This window comes from Folsomia candida, unplaced genomic scaffold (assembly GCF_002217175.1).
Source record: "Folsomia candida strain VU population unplaced genomic scaffold, ASM221717v1 Fcan01_Sc007, whole genome shotgun sequence".
NCBI lineage: Eukaryota > Metazoa > Arthropoda > Collembola > Entomobryomorpha > Isotomidae > Folsomia > Folsomia candida.
In genome coordinates this window covers 1,045,167-1,061,231 of record NW_019091199.1, presented here as the reverse complement: position 1 = coordinate 1,061,231, position 16,065 = coordinate 1,045,167, and the positions used below count along the sequence as shown (strand labels likewise).

General features: G+C 38.1%; 4 protein-coding genes across 6 annotated transcripts; all 4 read left to right on the top strand.

The window, feature by feature from the left end:
• Positions 1 to 361: 361 nt before the first annotated feature.
• Positions 362 to 3,781, top strand: LOC110852047 (chitin synthase D). The gene is made up of 3 exons (XM_022100011.2): positions 362 to 1,171; positions 1,282 to 1,744; positions 2,065 to 3,781. The coding sequence occupies exons 1-3, from the start codon at positions 527 to 529 to the stop codon at positions 3,696 to 3,698; spliced, it is 2,742 nt and encodes a 913-aa protein (XP_021955703.1). The 5' UTR covers positions 362 to 526; the 3' UTR covers positions 3,699 to 3,781.
• Positions 3,782 to 3,906: 125 nt separating this feature from the next.
• On the top strand, positions 3,907 to 6,734 carry LOC110852046 (dual specificity protein kinase CLK2). Of its 2 annotated transcripts, XM_035854021.1 has the most exons (10): positions 3,907 to 4,423; positions 4,509 to 4,617; positions 4,689 to 4,755; positions 4,852 to 4,974; positions 5,066 to 5,156; positions 5,260 to 5,735; positions 5,822 to 5,927; positions 6,016 to 6,240; positions 6,317 to 6,523; positions 6,594 to 6,734. In XM_035854021.1, the coding sequence occupies exons 1-8, from the start codon at positions 4,277 to 4,279 to the stop codon at positions 6,172 to 6,174; spliced, it is 1,278 nt and encodes a 425-aa protein (XP_035709914.1). In that variant the 5' UTR covers positions 3,907 to 4,276; the 3' UTR covers positions 6,175 to 6,240; positions 6,317 to 6,523; positions 6,594 to 6,734. The 2 variants fall into 2 exon arrangements, with proteins under 2 accessions (XP_035709914.1, XP_021955702.1); XM_022100010.2 differs by having other exon boundaries at positions 6,016 to 6,523.
• On the top strand, positions 6,490 to 7,333 carry LOC110851804 (PEST proteolytic signal-containing nuclear protein). The gene is made up of 4 exons (XM_035853694.1): positions 6,490 to 6,523; positions 6,569 to 6,948; positions 7,016 to 7,140; positions 7,219 to 7,333. The coding sequence occupies exons 1-4, from the start codon at positions 6,490 to 6,492 to the stop codon at positions 7,331 to 7,333; spliced, it is 654 nt and encodes a 217-aa protein (XP_035709587.1).
• A 1,471-nt stretch (positions 7,334 to 8,804) lies between these two features.
• LOC110852592 (b(0,+)-type amino acid transporter 1) lies at positions 8,805 to 16,028 on the top strand. 2 transcript variants are annotated; one of them, XM_035854020.1, is made up of 19 exons: positions 8,805 to 9,118; positions 9,694 to 9,831; positions 11,303 to 11,521; positions 11,591 to 11,623; positions 11,705 to 11,806; positions 11,898 to 11,926; positions 12,119 to 12,217; positions 12,297 to 12,459; positions 12,641 to 12,686; positions 12,764 to 12,928; positions 13,012 to 13,042; positions 13,207 to 13,359; positions 13,457 to 13,560; positions 13,641 to 13,677; positions 15,100 to 15,159; positions 15,242 to 15,391; positions 15,457 to 15,556; positions 15,619 to 15,687; positions 15,774 to 16,028. In XM_035854020.1, exons 2-19 carry the CDS (start codon positions 9,801 to 9,803, stop codon positions 15,839 to 15,841), a joined length of 1,659 nt encoding a protein of 552 aa, XP_035709913.1. In that variant the 5' UTR covers positions 8,805 to 9,118; positions 9,694 to 9,800; the 3' UTR covers positions 15,842 to 16,028. The 2 variants fall into 2 exon arrangements, with proteins under 2 accessions (XP_035709913.1, XP_021956387.1); XM_022100695.2 differs by lacking the exons at positions 8,805 to 9,118; positions 9,694 to 9,831 and having other exon boundaries at positions 10,356 to 11,521.
• The last annotated feature ends 37 nt before the right edge of the window (positions 16,029 to 16,065 follow it).

The following is a 16,065-nucleotide window of genomic DNA, read 5'->3' as shown; positions in this document are numbered from 1 at the left end:
CAAGTTTCTATTACGCTTGTCGTGCCATTTCTGCAAGTCCATTTACGCAATATGCGGAAACATCAAGTGGTTTGTCTGCTGGAATGATTTGAAGTGGGACTTGATATAAACATTTGGCATTCTCGATATAACATGATTGATTTGATGGATACAATGGCCGATTTGTCGCCGTAAGCACTTAATTCAACACTGTATGCACATATATATTTTCATGTCCTCACCTCATCATGCAGTGAGGATTTCATTTTCATGTACACATGTATGAAGCTATCGTCATCCATCTACAGGGATAAAGATAAGTCGAATTAAATCTTTAATTCATCCAACACATACGTAGGCAATCGTCATTTTGTAACAGAAACGGACCCATGATCATAGGAAGCTTAATGTTTTGTTCATTAGGCTTCGGACGAACGCATGGATTGCACTCGATAACATATTCTAAAATAATCTTCTGACTTTTAGTGTGTCCACTAAAATTGATTCAAACTTCTTTTGACATTGACCCCATACAGCAAAATTCGCAATGTTCCGGTTAAAGAAATATTGCATTGCAAACTTGTTTGCCTTACAGCTACTTTTCGTATTTACTAACAAAGTGACCTCCACGAACCTTTTCCAAAATTCTATTTTACTACAACAACAGAACAATTTTACCTCTGAAACTCTAAATCATGATGAGAGTGGTCCAGTTTTAGTTGTGAGTGGAAAAGATCTCCACTACAACTTGGGAGTGCAAATTGTGATCTCGATCTTTCTGATAATTGCATATTTTGACTTTATTTTCCAAACAGTGCTTCTATTCTACGTGTTTATCCAACTGATTATGAAATTGAAAAGCACGGATGAAATGTTCTTTGCCGGTTTGGGGATAACAGTGTACACTTCACTTCGGTCAACTTTTGTCCTGTTCTTCCTGTATCCTATTCCATGGGACTGGGCTCCATCTCTCTCAAGCCTGGCTTTTGATATTCTAATTTACATTAACACTGCCTGGTTTGTCTTCTTTTTCGGATTTTCTTCCTTGACCTGTGTCTACTACATGATTTTTGTCGGTACCACCGGAAAAAGGATGAAAGGCTCTGTTATCGATCCCAAGACGGGACTCGAACCTATGGTGGTGGTTTTAATGCCCATCTATAATGAAGAACCAGACGCATTATTTCGAGCTGTAATTACATAATCTTTAACTACATTTACATATGCTGCTTGTGCACATTTACTGTGAAATTGATGTTTCCATTCAAAGTCTAATGCACTATTTGCTGATGATGCTTTAAGGTGGAAAGTGCAATACGCTGCAATTACCCGTCAGATCGCCTCCACATTTTCCTTGCGTTTGATGAAGCATCCGAAACCACATTGTATTTTTCTCTCCTCAAAAAATTGCGTGTTTTATCCAAAGAAGTTTCCGAAGAAATCAAAGCAAAACTAGAAATTATCCCAGAAAATGAAGGAAATTGTGACTTTGAAATATTCCCACCACGTTTGGAGTGGTACATTGAATCAGTGAGGGTCACAATATGTCGATTTCCTCACGAAGGGAAGAGCCCAACTCAGGGGAAAAGCTTCAAAGTGATCAACAATATCTACGGAGGTCAAGATGATAGCGATGCTGGTGGATGTGCAGATGCAGATTCAGTGGCCAATACTCTAATCCTTTTCATCGACTCGGACATTATTCTTCACGAAAATGCCATTCACAATTTTGTTGTGAGTGCAGTAGCCAACCCAAAAATTCGAGGTATGTATCTGTATTATGTACGTAAATACCTGACATTTGTGCAACGAAAACATCATAATCATTTCTACAACTGCACGAAGAAGGTAGTTTATTCGTCATGTCAATTCATTACCTACGGGTAACCAAGATCTTGCTGTCACCAATACCCTAGATTTTTCTTACTTCTAACCCACTTCTCAGCCACGATAGCTGCGGTTAAGAATTCTGCACGAACAATACATTTCTCATCAGTTTTATTTATGTGCTGGACGCCACGCTGATTTATATGCAACGCCAAATCTCATGCTAGCAGTCGTTATTTATATATTTATGCCTTCCAGGGATGACCGGGCTTGTAACTTGTAGGACATCGAGAACCTTCAATATTTTCCAATACCTTCAAGACGCAGAATATATCGACGGGCAAATTTTCAATAGGACCTCTGAGGCCAGTCTCGGCGCAGTGACATGTCTCCCGGGTGCCTTGACACTGATTCGACTCAGCGCATTACAACAAGTCGCGCCCAGCTACTTTAGAGAAATTGACAAACGGCGGACAACAGACTTTCACAGGTTTCACCTCGGCGAAGACAGATACATGACTTTTCTCCTCACTGAGAACTCCGAGGGCCCATACCAAGTCAGGTTTATATCGAGCGCAACTTGCAAGACAGATGCTCCGGACACGTTCCAAAAACTGCTAAAACAGAGGCGACGATGGTTTTTGGGCGGGTTTGTGAATGATGTGAGTACGATGATAAGCCCCGTGATGTGGAAGAAGGTGCCCTTTGTTGTCCTACTCAACACATACACGTACGCTAGTCGTAGTCTCAGTTGGATTCTTCCCATCATGGTCATTTCCATTAGTGTGAATCAAAACCCAGGACTTGCCCTGTATATCATGGTCATTACCTTCGGGGTGAAATATGTCCTTTTGTGCATTAATGCCCTGGTTATGACTCGAAATAAGATTTGCAGTTCGTACATCCTGTTATTCTTCATCAGCCCTGTTTTCAACTGGATCGTGAATTTATATGCAGTTTGGACATGGAATACAAGGTCGTGGGGTGGTCCCAGGACAGACGATGGCGACGGAAAGGTTGTGTCAAAAGTTCAAGTAATTGAAGAGGTCATGAATCAACGAGAAGAAGCAACTGGAAAGACAAGAAAGAGCTTGGGACAAATAAAAACGGTGAGTCGACTTATCGACAACAACATGAGAAACAAAACTGAGGAAATTAATCGTTTTGGAAGTATACGAAGTACAAACTCAAGTAACCACTCTGGAGGCAAATACAACTCCAACAACGAAGTTCCTATAAAAAAATTTGTTCCCTTCCCTTATGAAACCGAGTTCCTTGGTGGGGGTGGCTACGACATGAACGATGATTCCTGCATCCTTGTTCCCCCAACTCCTAAGCTGTCAATTAGTATGTCACCAATCGCGTCGGTGAGAAGCCTGCGAGGACAACATACACCTACACAAAACTTACTCAGTCCTGACACAAAGGCAAGTTTACATCAGTCCCATTCGATGCCGGATTTGCACACATTTTCTCAGTCGAACGCTCCATACTTGTTTGCAAAACTAAGTCCAGACGTCCAAAAGAGAGCTTCATCCTTTCGCCTGGACACGAGTTACTTGGCCAAAGTGGAGGACTTGGCGACTCCAGAGAATTCTCACCAGAGAGATACTAGCTTCAACCAGCGACTGTCTGGACGGTCCAGTCCTTCAGGGTCCGCAACGTCTCTCGGGAGCAGGGAACCCTCTGTCCACAATTTGGACATTTTCACTGGCAACAACCCCATCAGCTCATCATCATCTGCCCTTGGGGATTACCAAAGTCGGGTGAATAATCATAAAATTTGTGACCCAAATAGTGCAGTGGACCATACTGACGATGATGTGGTCGATATAGTTATACATGTTCCAGACTTTAGTGTCATGTCTGACTCAAATTTCGGCCCAGAATAAATTAGATGCGAAATTTTAATGACTTGTTTAATTGAAAACGTGATGATTTATATTTTCAATAAAAGCAAAATTTATTTAATGAAGTATGTAAACATATTTTTATGAAAGTGTTCTTCAACCAATATTACTCATTATCCTTTGGGAACCATCATTTTTAGAATACGTGTTCGTAAAAAATCCATGCCTGTTTGATTGATTGATTGCTTGCTTGCTTGCATCAGCCCCGACCCTTTGGTGCTGGTCACACGCAAGCAAACAAGAAGGGTCAGTTGACAGATTCAGTGGGTGTGTCTGCTTGCTCTGAGAGGTTACTGCATGCAACACAATCAAGTCTTGGCGAGTCATTTCTTCGTGAAAAGTGCGCACGACACATCTCCTCCTCCGCTCTCCTCCTCCTCCAGAAAATAAACAAATAAATAAATATTACCCCATCGGACACGAAACATTTTGAATTGCCGAATAGAATTCGAAACTAATCCTACCCTTTGTCAAACAAATTGATCACACACTGACGACGCTCACTGACGACGCATACTAACCACGCTTACGGAGTGATAAGAAACCAAGGACCAATCACAATGAAGCCCTTATCACCTTTGAGCCCGGAGTGCATCGCAGCCTCAAACTCGAATCATTTCTCTGCTTCTCCTCCTCTCGAGTTGTCAGAGGACGAGACGCTGGGCATTTTGGGTGTTCGTCAACCAGAAGCTGAAATTCCCAAAATGGTAGGTCTGGTCTGGGTTTAATTTTCTAACCATTCGAGTTAAATTTTACTTAATTTGTCGACTATTTCATTTTTTTTATTTTCAGGCGTTCGACAATGACCTTGCAATTGATCTTTTCATAAAAAAATTAGCGGGCGACGAGACAGACAATAGCCAGCTACCTCTTACCTTGAATATCTTGGTCGGCGGAAGATGTAAGAAATGTTTTAAAAGAATTAAACGTGCCAATTGAATTGTGAGTAATTGATTATTTTATTGCTTACAGACAAAATGTGCCAACTAATCGGTTCGGGTGCGTACGGAAATGTGTACAAGACCATCGATGTGAAAAAGTAACATTCAATATTTTAATTATTATTAAAGTGAAGTATTCACGAAAATGAGTCTTGATAATAATGCTATTAATTTGGAATGCTGTTATTTTCCAGTGAATGTTTACGAGCAGTGAAGATAATCAAGACCAAGCACAACGAAACTGGAAAAGTAGCCCAGATCCGTGAGGTAGAAGTAATTTGGACCCTGTTTAGACAGAACCCTGAAAGTGCTAGAAAGTAAACACATTTAACAAAGTTCATTATTATTTTCGGTGGATTAGTTATTTTATTTATGACAAGGCTGATATTATTATTATTGGATGTGCAGGTACATTGTCCATTTGCATCACGTTTTCACCAGCCATAATCACCTTCTGCTTGCTTACGAACTTCTTGGCCCCAGTGTGGGTAGAGTTTTGGTAAGTTTATTATTTTCCTATATTTCCTATCAATATTATTTCCTTTCTATCATTATATTTATTTTATTTTATTTTATACAAATGAAATTATTCTATATTTCAGAATGAAAATAGACGCCAAGGATTTTCTCTTGAACAAACACGCGAAATTGGGATTCAACTCGTAAATGCAATTAATTTTCTCCACCAACTTGGCATCGCTCACCACGACCTCAAGCCTGACAACATTGCCTTCGTCAACCCAGCGTTCGACTTTGACCCTGTCCTACAAGTGAACAGGATGCGAAACACAGACATCCGGATCCTGGACTTTGGGAGTGCGGCGTCCTCGTCCGAGACGACAGCTACCAAAATAGCGACAACTCGTTCCTACCGCTCCCCCGAAATGGGGCTCGACGCCATTTGGAACAGGGACCACCGTGAAGCGGAGAACAAAAGCTGCTTCAGCCCTTCATCAGACGTTTGGAGTGCCGCCTGCACCCTGTTCGAGATCTTTACGGGAAATTTGCTCTTCAACTGCAGAAACGAAATTGAGAAATATTTTCAATACGAGAGCTTCTTTGGACCACTACCAGTCACGTGAGTTTATAATAATAGTTGACTCACTCTCCAATCAGCAACAATTGGCAAAACAAAGTAAAATATTGTATTACATTACATTGCAGTTTCGGATTAGCTTCAATGTTATCTTGCTTTAATGACCAAGGACGGCTTAAATATGATGCTTCGACAATGTCTGCTCGACGACACGTGAGCCAAAGTTCATTCAGGGTATGCTATGTTCCTTACTTAAATCTTTACTTATTCTCTTAAAACACGTGTACGTTTATAATGGTCTCAATTCATGTTTTCTTTTTAGGAAATTGGATCTGTATTTCAAGCGGACCAACTTTTCGACCTTCTGAGTCAAATGTTGGTAATTGACGTGAACGAGCGCATCACGGCTAGAGAAGTTTTGAACAATTCTTTCTGGACTATTGCTGAGACCCCCTCAGGAACCTCTTCCACCCAAGATTGAAAACACCTAAATTCAGCATCTCTTCATTTTTCTCAAGATAACAGTATAATATACCAAACTTAATTGGTAATGTTAGTCTTGCTCGTCTCAAGTTCTCCATTTCTGTCTCAATCTCACTTTGCCTCTTTTCCTCCCCACCCAGCTCAAATTCCCCATTCAACACTCCCAGTCAACAGTCCAGCTTCAACCCCGTCCCACTAGATTATTTCGGAAATTTTGATTTTTTGGTTTTTAGTAGTTAGTTAGTTGTAGTTGGGTATTTAGCGTATTGATGTAGCTCCATATAACTCAACTTTAACCGAGTGACGGGTCAAAATGTACAATACAGCATCCTCATCCGATGGTCGTGGTATGAGCAATAGTTTTTGTTTTTTGACCTTTAATTTATCCTAAGAAAGATTATTTGTTAAATGGTTCAGAACTTTTCCAGGGAGCTCTTCGTCTTTGGGAAAAAATTACTCATCCTACAATAATAAATATACGAAAGGAGAAGAACGGTATGGTGATAATGGTAGTAGTAGTAATAGCAGGTCTTCACGAACGGATGAAAAGGACAATCGTAGTCAGAAGCGAAAAAGTCGTTGGGATGTAGAAGGAAGAACACGGGATAACCATCATCCAGTGATGGAACAAAAGGAGAGAAAAAGTCGAAGCAGAAGTCCTATAAATAATAAATGTCAAGATCCCAAAAATTGCTACCTAAACGGATTTATATCAACACCGAAAACTCCTGCTGCTTCTGGGATTCAAATAAAAATGATCCAACCAATTGTGGTAATTGGATATTTTTTTATGTTTTCAAGTCTGGTGAAAAATTCATGTCTAATGCGTATTTATGTAGAAACCTGCTTCGAAAGCTGCATCTGCTCTGAAACCCAAAATTGCTTCTGTTTTTAATGTGGACGATGATGATGACGAAGAAGAGATGCCACCAGAATGTAAAATGAGAATGAAAAATATCGGAAGGTTAGTAAAACGTACAATTACGACAGTTGTTCTACAAATAATTATTTTTGTTAAACATTTGTTTATATTTTATTTTAGAGAAACTCCTACTTCGGCAGGCCCTAATTCGTTTGGAAAAACTAAATTAGGATTTTGCAATTCCATTCAAATCAAAGAAAGAAAACTCGAAGAGGAAATGTTGTGTAGGAAGTGAACCCGTTTGTAACGTCGATAATTTTACCAACTCAACTTTTAATTTACTCGTACGAAGTATATTATTACTTAACTATTAATATTGTTTATGCATAGTGTGATATTTGCATGTCTTATGGAACGCTACAAATATGTTAGTGAATCAGCCAACATTGAGTCAAAATTGCAATACTCTGTTTGTCAGTTCCTTTTTTTGTAAATATTTACTTGGTATATTTATTAGAGCATCGCACGTGTGACTATTTATAAGTAGATGATATACAAACGGATTTATACACATTTATCTCCATTATTCACTGCATACTAATTTGTTTATTGTTATAAAATTCAACCTCCTATCCTCAGAACAGACCAACACGCTGTATGAGCTTCTTGATAGGAACTGAACTGCACTGTGGTAAAAAGATTGAAATGAGATTTGATAAGCAACAAACTGTCTGTGACTATATACTGTTTGCAAATTTTTAACTAATAATCAATGTTGCATCTTCTTAATGTCGTGCAAATATTTATGTATCACTTGATGGGACTAAAATAACGAGTGATTTTACAAACAAAAAAAAACAAGTACGAATTCTCTCTATTGAACTGTGACTATATACTATTTATGTATGTATCTACAACTATTACTAAATTTGAAACTGAGCTGTACCGTGTCCGTCGCCGTAACTTTGTCGTCCGTATATTTCTAAATTTTACATGTATGTATCTATCAAAGAGAATCGGGTATTCTATTCACAACAATTACTATAAAACTTTAAAATTTTTCTTGACTGCATATCAAATTGGATCAAAAATTCGACTCATCTGTTACTTTTGGAAATAGGAAAAATAAGAAGCTTTCTATGTTGTAAATATGTATATAGGCAATTGCAATTAATGCGAGACTTTAATTGTGTCAAAGTAGACTTGTAGTTGCTAATCAAAAATTTTAAGGTCATACAAATTGTGCTGCGTGCTATTATATAAATCTATATGTATAAGATATATATTCTGGAATGTTAGTTTAGTTTATCTTTGTCAGTTTATAGCAAGAATAAATGTGTATATTTAGAATTGTAACTTATATTGTTGTGGACCAGACATGGATAAGTACTCATTGATTGATTGATGTGGTACAAAATTTCAAAGCACGTACAATTACCTAAATTAGGAATTCTTAATTCACACAGTTGGATTTTGGACACATTTGACATTTCGTGATCTTTCTCGTGTGAGATTTTAATTTTTCCCCGATGAATTAACAATGTGTTCAGTATTCATCACTTGTATATTAATTCAGATCTAGCCTTCAGAATTATGGCAAGGTTTTTAAATTGCATCAGAGCTGGATATTCGACTAATTGTAGCCTGATAAACAATTCCGCTTGCGTAAAAGCAGTCCACTTTATTTAAATACGTGGATTTCAGAAGGTGGCTGAAGATTAGAGCAACTTTTACATGGTAAATAAATCAAAATACTTAATCAGGAAGAGCGTCTTCTTGGTTCAATTACCCGTGGATGTCCGTGTTTGGAATTTAAGATACCTCAAAACTAACCACACCTATTTATTTTTACTGCAATTGGTCTAACACGAGACCGGATTTGAGAGAGTACGAATAAGACGTGGGGTATTTGTTCCTCTGCGTGCAATGAAGTGAACGTGGTACAAATAAAAACCTGATACATACAAATATACTTAATAATAGCATCCAACAATACAATACCCTCGAGACGTCACTTGCATTAATACTCGGATGACCATTGAAGCAACGGATCCATGCACATATGCAATGACATCAAAGTGTATGTAGTGTAATAAATATTTGTAAATACCTTGAACCTGGGTTTGTGTTATAACCAAGTGCATTTTGTATGGTGATGCACATGCATGGATTAGTGTACAAAATAATTTACAAATATCTGATCGAGGCAGCTTTGCTAGGTATCACTTAATTCATAAACATTTAAGTAATTTCGAAGTGGTGGTTGAAGAAATCACTTGCAAATTTTCTTAGCAGGGCAGGGGCTGTAAAAGAAAGACTAATGACTGTTCTCATTTTTCTGTTGTAGGCAGAGCTTAAAAGTGAAGTGATTTTACATAGCTCTTAACAATTGTTTATTTTGTAACGGTAATAGAATTTATGTAAAGGTGTTATGCGTGCTTGAAAACCACACATTATTCGCTGTCCCAGACAAGTTGAACCTGGTCAAAGTCTCATATACTTAAATACAAACGCAGCTACTGTGCTATTAATAAATATTATTGAATGTTAACATTTTTGGAGACATTATGTGCTTGGTCTTGTTGATATGTTGAAGTGCAGGTTTTCTTATCAAGTGCCACTATTATTACATTTATTTATATGAATTCTGAACAGATAAGAGTTCATTGGGGACACAAGACACGTTTCCACCTTCGTCAATGTTTAGCTGATTCTGTCCAGCAGTGAAGTCAAACTTGTTGAAGATTCTGCAAGTGGTAGACATGGAAAACCCTGCATTTGACTACGGTTTAAGTAAGTTTAACTACCTACATTGCAATTAGTTGCAATATCAATGATATTATATGGATACACATATTTCTGTAAGTAATAATATGTATCATAAATTATACTTGGCAAACATGAATTTTCAAAATCTCAACCTCAAAATGGCCATTCCTTAATGCAGAATGAGAATAGCATGGGTTACATGGAATTAGATTTGTACTAATCCTAAGTAAATGAGGATGCGAGGATGAGACAAAGTTGTCTCAAGATTAAAAGCAGCAGCAAAAGACCAAACCACTGAACAGTCTCAAGTTGCTTCTCCGGGTTTTCGCAACCAGCAGCTAGCCAGCTAAACCAAAATGTGTGCGAATCTTTCCCAACTAAATAACTTTGCCATATTCTATTCTTGTTATAAAATGAGACTTTTTGCAGTCCATAGCAAAGTTTGAAGGCAAGAGCCGATCCAGTCCGACAGGATACATAGACAGACGTACGTACGTTCATATGTATGATAATGTCGTCAAAATGTCAGCAGCAGAATTCCGGGAACTATTTTCTCTAACTTGTGGCAGTACTTTCTCCTCGTCTATCCCGGTGGTAGACATCTGCTGCTGTCTCCTATCATTTTAATTGTTCTGGTTAACTTCATAGTTTTTAAGCATAAGGTTCCTCACCCAAATCATATGTCGAACTAAGTAGGTGGATATATATACACGTGAACATGGCCCACAAGATTATATACATAGGACTACAAGTACCTTTGCAATTTTATGAATTGCTCAAGCACAACTAGTTGATCTCGATCGATATTTCACTATTTATAGAATTAATTGTTTATATCGATTGAGCCGCTCAAAGTCGGAGGACGCATAAGCTGCATATTAATTAGAAACAACAATCTGGACAGAGTCACAAAATCTTGATATTTAGTAAAACAGGCTGGAAAGGAAATTATATTTATATTTTAAAGTACCTGATAATATAGTAAATATTTTTAAAGTTCATGGCCATAATTGTCATAGGTCGAATTATAATAGGACTCACTTGTTGTGCATGTTGTGCCGTTTCTATTCATTCTCATCTTGCTTGATACACATTTGCATGTAATTAAAATGCAGGTGCTCTCGTCTGCATTAGAGTGTCATGCTCCAACAGCTAATCATAGTTCATACTAAATTTTTTATAACTGTTCTATGTGATTTTCCTGGGATAAACAATAGCTCGGCTTAATTGTCAATCATTAAGGTGGATGAAGGTTATCCATCATCTCGTCAATAATTTTTAGAGAATTTAAAGCAGAGCAGGCGAGACATTCATATCCAGATTATCTATCCGCCTGATCTTTAATTTAATCAATCAGAGGCAAGTCTGTGATTGCATGAATTTAGTACCTGCAACGCGCATAGCAAACCTGAAATCTTAGTACCTGTAATGTTGAACAACAAGAAAAAGGGGAACAAATCCTTATCGGAGTCTTCTGTTTCTATCGGTTTATTAGAAGATACTGAAACCAAGCCGAAATTTCTGCCTCCTCGAAGTGACAATGGCAGTGTCCAACAGACTAAACCAGAGAAAGTTAACGGGGGAGGCGATTCAACCTGGATGAAAAGTGATATGTCCAATGGGAACTTGGACGAAAAAAAACAGCCGGATGCCCAAGCACCTCCAGTGATAAGTGATGGAACAGTTCGCATGAAACGCCAGATAGGACTCGCTGGTTTATACAAACTACTATTAATTAATTAATTATGTTATGTTACTATTACTGCTCTGATTTATTCTCTAGGCGGAATTTCCCTCATTGTGGGCACCATGATTGGTATACATAATTGTCTTAAATTTACAAATTCTTCCTTAAAATGACAATTCCAGTAATAATCTTGTTGTCCAATTTGATTAGGTTCTGGGATATTCGTAAGTCCTTCTGGCCTGTTGCATAAAACAGGTTCTGTAGCTGTGAGTCTCGTGGTGTGGTTCTTATGTGGGGTTTTGGCGACTTTGTGTAAGTGTAAATTAGATATTTCTGCAAGTCTCAGGTATTTTCTGCATATTTTTAAGTTACTTAATGAGCCTATTAAATTAATGTCTTCCAGCGGCATTGAGCTATTGCGAGCTGGGAACGGTGAGTAAAAATACAATACACAATTAATTTTGCTCACGAGTACCATATTATGGTTATTATTACTGTTAACCCAGAGGAAGTAGAGGATCAATAAATTAAATTAACAACGTACATGTTTTAGCTCGATATGCGTCCAAACAAAATTACACACACAAAATTATATATTTTGTTTATAATGTTGCACTCTAACAGGTCGTACCGCGCAGTGGGGGCGAGCATGCCTATTACATGGCTGCATTCGCACCGTTACATCGATTCTTTGGGGAGTTACCAGCTTTTCTCTTTGCGTGGGTTAGTAAAATGCTCAAATTTCATACATAATCAAGGGAAAGATATTTAATCAGAAAATTAAATGTTCTCGTGGTATTAGTTGACTGTGCTACTGTTGAAACCTTCGTCTCTCTCCATCAGCGGCATGGCATTCGGACAGTACGCACTTTCTCCATTCCTGACCTACTTTGAATTTTGCGAGGACTTTGTAACCACCTGGCAGTATGACATTTGCAAAAAGATGCTTGCGGTTTGTTTTGCAGGTTAGCAATTCCCCATTAATATATGTTCATAGTTAATTTAATTTGTGTTGTTTTTCATAAATCCGGCATATTTATTTGCAATGCTTAACGCTGTTGTGTACTTTCACTCCCTAAATGAATTATTAGGGTATTTATTTATCTATTCAATGGCTAAATTAATTAATATATACCTTGTACATAGGTGCAATTGCTACCGTAAATATTTTGAGCGTAAATGGGGCAACTAGGTAAATATTAAGTTATTGCTTTGTACAGAGACGTGCTCATTTGTAGGATGACTGATAAGTATCCTTCAAACTTGTAGGGTACAAATTGTATTCACTGGAGCAAAGATAGCCACAATGATTATCATTATAGTTATTGGAATCTACAACATGGCACATGGACAATTTGGAGCAATTAGTGGGGACTGGGCAGATAGTTCTCATGATTACGGGACGATTGCTGTTTCGTTTTACAGTGGATTATGGTATGTATTTACATATGCCGTGATGATTGTCGAAGATGCCTGTAAACCATGCAAATTAATTTTTCGTTACCGTTTTCCTCCAGGGCATACGATGGGTGGAACAACCTTTGCTTTGTAAGAGAATTTTGTAAGAGAATTAACTGTAGCGATTGATTATTTTTATTGATGATTTTTAGCCGTTGTTAATATTATATTTTTTGTTTTGTAAGAGACCTAATATTTCAGTGGAGTTGTATGAATTTTGTAAAGTAGGAGTTGTCAATATTTTTCCGAAATAGGTGACGGAAGAGCTAAAGAACCCAGAGAGGAATTTGCCGTTGGCCATAATGCTCGGTATTCCAATTACAACGGTGCTCTACATTTTGGTCAACCTGTCCTATCTCACCGTACTGGATAAACATGCCATGATGGAGTCCGAGGCAGTTGCAGTAGTAAGTAAAATAGACTAAATAAACATCAAATAGTAGTTTCAAACCATTTAATACACGGGAAATCGACCTCATTATTGATATTGTAATATGTATATAGGACGTGGGTAACGATATGTTGGGCAATTTCAAGTGGGTAATTCCGGTACTTGTGTGCTTGTCCACGATCGGGAGCTCCAACGGGTCCATGTTTACGGCTGGCAGGTATGTACATATAAATCAATAGTTGAACGAAAATTATTCTATTAAAATGTGATGCCAAATAATTTCATCCAAAATTATAGAATCTCTTATGTGGCCGGTAGAGATGGACACATGGTGGTACTTAATATTATAATTTTACAATCCTCTAAGTATTTACCCACAGCCACAATTCGATAATATACATTAATACTCTACTTCACATTATTTTGTAACTAGCGTATAAGCCCGTCTCTCGCCGGGCGAGTGAAAATTATAAGCTGGAAATATCTGTCGGTAACGGAAGTGAAAGAAAATTATCTGCAACGCAAGGGAGAGTAAAGAAAGTCACGTTTCGAATGGCGCGAAAAGTAAAAACGAATTAAATTTAAAAAATTCAATGTCTGATGGTAGTTATGTTGGGATGGTCGTAAAATGGTGGTTATTTTGGGTGGTTATCTTGACTATTTCGCTGCGATGTGGGAGGTTAATGTAGACTCACTGAGTACAATAGCACGTCGAAGTAAAATAAATAATATTCTGACTGTCTAGTGCCTTCGTCAGAATATTTCCGTTTTTCTTTATTCACGGTGTTTGTTAAATTAAATTAGAGGTACAATTGTATTAAGTAAAACCCCAAACCTCCGTCTTCAAACTATGAACCACGATGCGGTGTCGTACTCAATTAATGTAACGGGACCTTACTCCCACTTTATCCAGTCGAGTGACATTTCGGTGTGCTCGCGACTCACTCCCACTCCACTCCTACTCCAATCCGCAGCGGAGTGACCACTTACTCCTAGGGTATAAGTCCGTCTCCTGTACGGGGGTAGTTTCTGTGATTTTCAATATAACTCTAAGGAGTGATTGGGCTTGGGCTGGGCTTGGGCTGGGCTTGGGCACAGTACTACTCGCCGCCCACTTATCTCACCTAAATAACCACCAGCCCTCAGATAACTACCACCCCAAGATAACCACCACACCCAGATAACCACCACACCCAGATAACCACCACACCCAGATAACCACCACACCCAGATAACCACCACACCCAGATAACCACCATCCCTCAGATAACCACCACACCCAGATAACCATAACCACCTCACCCAGATAACCACCATCCCTCAGATAACCACCACACCCAGATAACCACCACCCCCAGATAACCACCACACCCAGATAACCACCACACCCAGATAACCACCATCCCTCAGATAACCACCACCCCTCAGATAACCACCACACCCAGATAACCACCACCCCAAGATAACCACCATCCCTCAGATAACCACCACACCCAGATAACCACCACCCCTCAGATAACCACCCTAAATAACCACCACCCCCATAAGCCCATACAAAGAGTACCACACCTTCTGGTATTTAATTTTTTGAATTTAATTTATTTTGAATTCTCGCGCCATTCGAAACTTAACTTTCTCCACTTTCACTTCCGTCACGGAAAATCACTTTCACTTCCGTCACGGAAAATCACTTTCACTTCCGTTGCCAACAGACATTTCCAGCTTATAATATAGATTATTTGATTCAAAATTGCAGGACGTGATGTCCTACATTCATGCCAAGAGATTGACACCTACAATCGCCATTATGTTCAATGTATTTTATCCCATTTTTACCAATTTACCGTACATCTTGCATTTCGTCATATAAAATGATTGATTTCGTTCCATTTTCAAAGGTGATTCTCGCTCTCCCAATGATCTTCAATAGCAGTATTAACAAGTTGATTGACCTCTTCGGCTTCGCATCCTGGATTATTTATGCTCTTGCTTTGGTCAGTGTCCTCGTTCTTCGGAAAACACAGCCAGATGCTCGAAGAGTTTTCAAGGTGAATTTCTGCACCAAATTTTCAATTCTATGGCATAAGCGAGCTAACCCCTTCTGTTCTTGCAGGTTCCTCTGATAATCCCAATCGTTGCCATTCTAATATCAATCTTTCTAGTCATTGCTCCATTGGTGAGCACACCAACGTTTGAGTACCTGTACGTCTTAGGTAAGGTTTAAATTTTTCTAAATTTTTCACGTGAAAAACATGACCTGTAAACCGCCCTTTAGCTTTCACGGTGTTGGGGATAATCGTTTACTATCCGTTCGTATACAAAAAGTATCAACTTCCGTGCATGGGTAAGAATCAATAAAATCCTAATTGAATAAATTACTGTAAATTATTACTTTTACCAAATTGGTTTAAATGAACGCATCTATTTCAGAAACATTTACTAAACTTATTCAATTGATGACACTTGTTGTACCTTCTCCATACGTCAAAGAAGACTAAATAGTTATATGGTTGGAATATATTAAAGATAACCTTGTTTAAATCTTGACAAATCTTACTAGAAACGTGTGTAGTACATTATGCATGCATATACAAATTGCGGTGATTATTCTTGTAAATATTTCATACGCGATACTAACTAAATACATACATGAATATCAATAAATTAATAAATGTCACTTAAAAATGAATGAAAGTTAATGGTAGCAGAAAATAAATACATT

Bases quoted from the DNA above. Each gene is read 5' to 3' on its own strand.
- LOC110852047 (XM_022100011.2), top strand. From the start codon at position 527: ATGTTCCGGTTAAAGAAATATTGCATTGCAAACTTGTTTGCCTTACAG. The intron at 1,172-1,281 runs GTAATTACATAA...TGATGCTTTAAG, and splicing joins CAGACGCATTATTTCGAGCT to GTGGAAAGTGCAATACGCTG. The intron at 1,745-2,064 runs GTATGTATCTGT...TATGCCTTCCAG, and splicing joins AGCCAACCCAAAAATTCGAG to GGATGACCGGGCTTGTAACT.
- LOC110852592 (XM_022100695.2), top strand. From the start codon at position 11,236: ATGTTGAACAACAAGAAAAAGGGGAACAAATCCTTATCGGAGTCTTCT. The intron at 12,687-12,763 runs GTAAATATTAAG...TCAAACTTGTAG, and splicing joins AGCGTAAATGGGGCAACTAG to GGTACAAATTGTATTCACTG. The intron at 13,561-13,640 runs GTATGTACATAT...CCAAAATTATAG, and splicing joins TCCATGTTTACGGCTGGCAG to AATCTCTTATGTGGCCGGTA.
- LOC110852046 (XM_035854021.1), top strand. From the start codon at position 4,277: ATGAAGCCCTTATCACCTTTGAGCCCGGAGTGCATCGCAGCCTCAAAC. The intron at 4,424-4,508 runs GTAGGTCTGGTC...TTTTATTTTCAG, and splicing joins AAGCTGAAATTCCCAAAATG to GCGTTCGACAATGACCTTGC. The intron at 4,618-4,688 runs GTAAGAAATGTT...TATTGCTTACAG, and splicing joins TATCTTGGTCGGCGGAAGAT to ACAAAATGTGCCAACTAATC.
- LOC110851804 (XM_035853694.1), top strand. From the start codon at position 6,490: ATGTACAATACAGCATCCTCATCCGATGGTCGTG. The intron at 6,524-6,568 runs GTATGAGCAATA...ATTTATCCTAAG, and splicing joins ATCCTCATCCGATGGTCGTG to AAAGATTATTTGTTAAATGG. The intron at 6,949-7,015 runs GTAATTGGATAT...GTATTTATGTAG, and splicing joins AAATGATCCAACCAATTGTG to AAACCTGCTTCGAAAGCTGC.